Source organism: Drosophila erecta, unplaced genomic scaffold (assembly GCF_003286155.1).
Source record: "Drosophila erecta strain 14021-0224.00,06,07 unplaced genomic scaffold, DereRS2 tig00000055-arrow-pilon, whole genome shotgun sequence".
NCBI lineage: Eukaryota > Metazoa > Arthropoda > Insecta > Diptera > Drosophilidae > Drosophila > Drosophila erecta.
The window spans coordinates 9,511,917-9,518,515 of NW_020825200.1; the positions used below are offsets into that span (position 1 = coordinate 9,511,917).

Here is a 6,599-nt window from a genome sequence, read left to right on the forward strand (position 1 = left end):
AAGAGATCGACGACTCCTCACTAATCAAACGAGATAATTCCAAAATTGACTGCATTTAACTATCGACGAAATTGGAAAACCCCAATGTATAAGGAAAATAGAAAGCGAAGTGGTCAAATATTTATTTTTATTATTGGGTTTCTGAGAGCTCAATGTCAAGGGAATTGGAACGGTTGGAGGTGTTGACTCATATCGTAGCCAATTATTCAAATCCGGATTTTTTAATAGAAAGGCTAGTTAAGGCTAGCTATAATAAACTCTCGTTAGCTAATCAAAACAAGCCGATGATTTTTTCCATCATGACCTGCCAATTCTGATACGAAACTAGCCAAATAAATAGACCATACTTGTAGAACAAATTAAAACTTGATTATGTACCTTAATGAATTCTGACTTGAATTTAGCTCCAAAACAGACCTCTGTTCACCTGGTTTTTGAACAGGCAAAAGATGATTTATGAGGCCAATGAAGAAAGCAAGTTCTCAACTAACTATTGAGCCCTTTTTTAACTCAAAGATTCGCCGCGCTTAAACGCTCTTGTACAGTTATTCTTTGTTGGCAATCAAGTAATTTCACTTTTTCTAATGCCCAAATAAAATGTTTTCCTCTTGTATGTTTATTAGGGTAGTTTAAGCTATAAATAAATAAGGGGATAAATTAGGTGGATAGGCCGGGCAACTCTACTGTTTCTGGACACGCGTCGACTTCCTGGCGATGAAGACCCAGTTCTGGCCACCAGCCTCACTGGCAGCCCTCTGCCCCTTGACATCCTCCTGATCCTGTTCATCCTCCGCGTTGGCATCGCTGGCCGCCAAAAGAGCTGCCTCCAAATCATAAAAGTCCTCGTTGACCAGGCTATAGCCATACTTCGCCTCATCCACGGCGATGCGGTACTCGTCCAGGTAATTGTCCCCGAAACTGACGGTGCGATCGATCTTCATATAGGGTCCGGTCTCGTCGCTCATCGCTGGCCAGGTGGGCAGTCCAGGTGCTTGGGGAGTCCCCGTCGTGGCGAAGGACGTCCAAAGGGCCACCATGCGCCGAGCCACCTTGAGGTCGCGGTTCGAGTTCAGGGCCAGGAATCGCGGCCACGGGAACAGGTACAGGTTGTCGTCCGTCAAGGAGACACCCATGTCGAAGGGCACGAAGTTGGCCTCGTCCTCACCCGTCGCATAGCGATTCTGATCGCCCTCGTAGTCAAAGCTGTACAGGTACGTACTATTGGGAAGCTTCTTCGCGTTGGCCTGCAGGACCAGCAAGACTGGATTCTTCAGGGAAATGGTGCTGCAAAGCTGGGTAAAGATGGTTTCCGTTCATAAATAGTAATATAATAGTTCGCTGTAACAAATGTAACAAATATGGCCATACTTACATCGATCAGACCTGGGGTCAGCCGCCTGAAGGTGCCATTCTTAACATCAGCCTGTGTGAATATCTCCTCGTCGGAGAACTCCTTCCACGATCCACTGGGATCGGCTCCATTAGCCTGTTCAATAATGGTGTCGATGTACTGCCTGCCGTTCATTTTGTCGTCCAAAATGGTCTCATTAAAGATATCCGCAAAAATGTCTATTGTTTAGAGAATACCAAAAGGTTAAAGCACAATATTGGAGAAATATCTTTTAGTTACCTCTCAGCATGAAGGTGCCGCCGTGCTTGACGCTGCCGCCCATCGTGGGATAGGCCTGGAACTTCTCGGCGGCCAGCAGGCGACCAGGGTGCTCCGGCAGAATGCCAGATGGTCCTCCGATCACCAGCTGCACACCGCCATAGGCGCCGCCGGACAAGGAGGGCTGGTTTTCGCCGTGAACGCTGAAGGCGGCCAGTAGCATGGTGGCGTTCAGGCGGCTCAGACACTTGTTCAGCTGATCCACCTTAGTGGACTGTTTGCAGCCCGCAATCCGAGCGATGGCCTTGGTGGCGACCAGGGGCGCATCCGTGATGAAGGCGGGCGACAGCGCCGTGCCGGACTGGTAGATGACGCGGTGAAAGAGGCCGGCCGGAACCGCAGGACTCAGGGTGAGCACATTGACCAATGCTGCTCCGCCGACTTGGCCGAAGAGCGTAACTCGCTGCGGATCGCCGCCGAAGGATGCGATGTGCTGTTGCACCCACTTGAGCGCCAGTATGATGTCGCTGACCGCCGCATTGCCGGGCATCTCGTCCGTCAGCGTGGACAGAAAGCCGAAGGGTCCCAGACGATAGCGCACGGACACCAAGACCACATCCTGCTCCAACAAGTACCCGGGAGCTGCCTCCACAGAGTCGCCGTCGTAGAAGAAATCGCCGTGGATGTACACCATCACCGGCAGCGACTTGCCCTCCATCTGTAATACAAACAGGATTCAATTGGTCACGACGCTGCCAAAAATGTAATTTTCTAAATGAATACTTGCAAAATGAGTCTTTGATATTTAGCCTCCATAATTGAGTATTTTCGTTAAATATCAATATTAAGTATGGGAAGTTTACTCACCGCCTTGGTGTTCACTGTAAGACGCAGACAGTCCTCCACATCGAAGCCGTTCTCCTCCAGCTTGGCGAATACGATCAGATCCTGAATGGATGGACAGCCGGCGTGGGGTCGATGGGCGGGAAGAACGCCCTTCCAGGACGGTGCCGGCTCAGCTGGCTGTAGACGAGAGAAATAGTTTTATTTATACCTTGTACATATTTCTAAATTTCTGGTTACGCCATTTGGTTCTGATTGGAATTAGAACATTTACCTTACAAGCATTTCGTTTCCGGTATTAGGCAAGCGCCGTTCACCGTCCTCGATAGTATAGTGGTTAGTATCCCCGCCTGTCACGCGGGAGACCGGGGTTCAATTCCCCGTCGGGGAGAGTGTTAAAACATTTATTTTTCAAATTCATGTTTTTATTTTATTTTTTAAACAGTAATATATGCATAAACATTAATATTTCTAGGTGAGGTTTATTGTTTCTTTGGTAATAAAAAAGAAAAATAATTCAACGGAAAACATTTCAAAGTGAAAAAATAATAATAAATATCTGGTTTAATCTAACACGAATAGAATATATTTAATAGAACCAAAATAGTACTTATTTAATTACAAAAATAAAAAAAAATGCTTTCACATTCTCCCCGACGGGGAATTGAACCCCGGTCTCCCGCGTGACAGGCGGGGATACTAACCACTATACTATCGAGGACGGTGAACGAGGGAACTCAAATATCAAACAAGATATAAGTGGGTAAATTCGCCAGTAGTAAGTGAGTATCAAAAAATAGTAAGCTATGGTGTGTCATTGTTAATATAGCGATTATAAAACTATTAACTCACCATAAATCGCTCTGCTTTGCCGTAGGGAATGTCCAGGAACTGCATTATCTTCTTTTCTGACCAAGCGGTGGTGAGAGTCCGCCCACGGAGCTTTCCCAAATCAGGAACCGTTGTGGTGAACACCTTTGGCTCTTGGCTATTTTGCACCTGTTGCTTGTTGGGTTTCTGTTTCTGGACTTTTTGGGGCTTTGGTCGCTTGTTTTTCTGGATACCCAAGTTTTGATTTGCCGGTCTGGGCTTCTGCTGCCTCTGCCGGTTTGGGTTCTTCTGCGCCAGGCCTTGTGCAACAAAAACGGCCAGAAGGACGATTGCCAGGAGCAGTACAACTCCACTAAGTCGCGCCATTATATTAATTCGATCCGCTGTTCTGGCTAGATGGAAGCGAACTGTTGGCCATCTGAGATCTCTCTCCACCAAGAAGACTTTCTCGGCATATTCGAGTGACTCTTGACCGGGCACGGATTCTATTTCGAATTAAATGGGGTCAAGTCAGCACTCTCCGTTCCAATCTTCCTCTTAACTTCATGGCCACTTTTCGCGATTCCAATCGTTGAATATTCATTGACGCCTAATCTAAATGCTTTGGCGATGTATAGCCGAAAGGCAAGCCCGCGATTTAAATGGGATTATGCTGGTTGGCATGAAAGTAAAATACAGCCAGACGCAACCTGTTCTACGATTGACCCCCAAAGCATTTTCTCCCACCGAACAAGATCCAGTGAATCTGTAAACGATGAGAAATTGCATTATGCTAATATCTTTTCACTACAGAAATATGTTTCGGGCCAAACAGCTGTATCCTAAAAGGGTTGATCTAACGAATTGCTTATTTTCATGTGCAAAAATGTTGAAACACCAACTTTCTGTTAACATCTGTTTATTTTTGCTGACTAATTGCGTACAGCTCGGCTATATCTAATACAACTTTTTCGATTGTATGAGTAAATTTCTTCTCATACAGCTTCAACAGACTTAAGTAGACTTAATGGATTGATTACAACTGGTACAGAGATCCATAGATACAAAATATCTCAAGTGACATAATGTTCTGCAGCTATTTTTAGTCCATATATGACAGTCTACAAAAGATTTGTACATAAGCATGCATGTTGCGTTCGAATTCGAGTTGGCAGACTCCTTGTTTTATGCGCATTACAATTGTTATCTTTTATTAATAAGTTACTGTGATAAACGTAAAATTAGGTTAAAATGCATTAGGCTAGATTTCGTTCAATAAACGCGCAAACAATTGCATTGAAATGCAGAAGTACTTTAAAGCGAAGTATGCATGTTGTGTAGAGAACATCTTGAAGTACATCCAGAAGAATTCGTGAGTGGATGCGAGAACACCTGGTCGAGCAGCAGAAGACCAGATGACTCACAGTTGCCTAAATGTAGTACAGGCGCACAACCGATTTGGTGATGAGTGTCTCGTTGTCGTAGAAACTGGTTTGGATAGTCACATTGCCATTCAAGACCTTGGCGGGCATCATCTGGGATTCGGGTGCCGCCTCAATTGTCGACTGCCAGGTGTTGGTGGTGTTGGCACCCACGAATCCCATCTCGAAGAACCACTCCTCCATGATGCGGCCCTTGAAGAGCACCTTCTGGTCCAGGCGAAAGTTCTCCATCGACTCGATGGTGCTGAAGTTGATCTCCCGGGATACAGCCCGCATTTCCAGTATCTTTACCGGCACCCGCGCCTCGTGCTCCTGGTCCGGGGCCGAGAAGTCCTTGTTCTCCTGCCAGATTATCTTTCCACTGTCGGCATCTCGCAGAATCATGTAGTTGATCTGGAATCCCTTCTGGATCCTGTCCCCGGCACTCTGGTCGTCGGAGCCCATCGCTGCCCGTGGAGGTTGCAAGTCGGTCAATCGGTTGCACTGCCAGGTGGGAGCGCCTACGCGTTTACGTATACTTTCGGGCAGAAAATCAATTATGTTTATTTTTAATTCTAATGTCCAGCCAGCTGATTGGCCGAGAACTAGTTCAATGAATGCGATAGCCGATATGGAATCAGTTCAATTTGTTCTGACTGCGATAGCTATGCCACCCTGGGGGAACTAGTTATTGGTTGAATTTGTATTTACTTTTAAGGCATCCAGAGCATCGGTAAAAATTTTACTGGCCATTTTATTACCCAATTTTAAATAATGATTCATTTATAGATTTAATGGATAATCCACCCCTATAGTTGTAATTGCCTCCTTGAGCCAACTGTTAAGTCGGAATGTTAATGGTATGTTAATGGCAACTAAGCTGGATCTGGAACTGGTTCCGCGACAAACAGCTGGCTTGCGCTACCATCGCTAATTCGCATAAAATAAGAAAACATTCCTAGGAAACACAAACTAGTAATAATTAGAAATGATTATTTATGGCGTCTACATAGTTAGTAAATCGGGTGGCCTTATATTCAACCTGGACAACAATGTGCCGCGCATAGAGCACGAGAAGACATTCACATACCCACTGGACTTGGTGCTGGACTACGACTCCAAGAAGGTATCGGTGTCGTTCAACAGAAAGGATGGCATAAATGGTGGGTGTGTCTGGGAATTCTAGAAATATAATCAACTCACCGTGTGCTTACAAACAGTGGGCCATGTCCTGGTGGCGGTCAACGGTATGCCTGTGAATGGAGTCACCCTGGATGATGGACGCGATGTGAGGACAACGCTGGAGGCAGCGGAGAACTATCCCATTAACCTGAAGTTCAGCCGGCCAAAGATGACCACCAACGAGAAAATCTTCCTGGCCAGCATGTTCTACCCGCTGTTCGCTATCGCCAGCCAACTGAGTCCCGAGCCCAAGAGCTCCGGCATCGAGCTTCTGGAGGCGGACACCTTCACGCTGCACTGCTTCCAAACACTGACCGGGATCAAGTTCATTATAATCTCGGAAACGGGTCTCAATGGGGTCGATCTGCTGCTGCGAAAGGTTTACGAGCTGTACTCGGACTACGTTCTGAAGAACCCCTTCTACTCCCTGGAGATGCCCATCCGATGCGAGCTCTTCGACAACAAGCTCCAAGAGCTCCTCGCCCAGGTCGAGAAAACGGGCATTAGCAATATCGATAAATAAACGTTAGTTAGACTTTGTAAATTGTTAATGAATTTGTCTTCTGCTAGGATCACGGTCATGTGGGAAGTATAAAGTATATTTTTCTGCAGTAAAGTTGTGCTAAGTACAAAGTCATATTTAAATTTGTATATTCTAATTATCAGAGCTATTTATGTTTAAACCAGGAGAATTGTGTCGCCTAATCAGTTTTAATATCGAAAATTGTTGCTGA

General features: G+C 45.8%; 3 protein-coding genes and 2 non-coding genes across 5 annotated transcripts; 2 read left to right on the forward strand and 3 right to left on the reverse strand.

The window, feature by feature from the left end:
* Positions 1 to 605: 605 nt before the first annotated feature.
* Positions 606 to 3,705, reverse strand: LOC6543168 (glutactin). The gene is made up of 5 exons (XM_001969190.3): positions 3,305 to 3,705; positions 2,477 to 2,632; positions 1,631 to 2,327; positions 1,373 to 1,569; positions 606 to 1,292 (listed from the first exon to the last, which is right to left on the reverse strand). The coding sequence occupies exons 1-5, from the start codon at positions 3,647 to 3,649 to the stop codon at positions 681 to 683; spliced, it is 2,007 nt and encodes a 668-aa protein (XP_001969226.1). The 5' UTR covers positions 3,650 to 3,705; the 3' UTR covers positions 606 to 680.
* Trnad-guc lies at positions 2,772 to 2,843 on the forward strand. The gene has a single exon. It is a non-coding gene; the product is annotated as a tRNA-Asp (tRNA).
* Trnad-guc lies at positions 3,102 to 3,173 on the reverse strand. Its single transcript has one exon. It is a non-coding gene; the product is annotated as a tRNA-Asp (tRNA).
* Positions 3,706 to 4,164: 459 nt separating the features above from the next.
* LOC6542893 (probable cGMP 3',5'-cyclic phosphodiesterase subunit delta) lies at positions 4,165 to 5,316 on the reverse strand. Its single transcript, XM_001969191.3, has one exon. It carries the CDS (start codon positions 5,146 to 5,148, stop codon positions 4,693 to 4,695), a length of 456 nt encoding a protein of 151 aa, XP_001969227.1. The 5' UTR covers positions 5,149 to 5,316; the 3' UTR covers positions 4,165 to 4,692.
* A 255-nt stretch (positions 5,317 to 5,571) lies between these two features.
* Positions 5,572 to 6,409, forward strand: LOC6543093 (trafficking protein particle complex subunit 4). Its single transcript, XM_001969192.3, has 2 exons — positions 5,572 to 5,846; positions 5,904 to 6,409. Exons 1-2 carry the CDS (start codon positions 5,672 to 5,674, stop codon positions 6,386 to 6,388), a joined length of 660 nt encoding a protein of 219 aa, XP_001969228.1. The 5' UTR covers positions 5,572 to 5,671; the 3' UTR covers positions 6,389 to 6,409.
* The last annotated feature ends 190 nt before the right edge of the window (positions 6,410 to 6,599 follow it).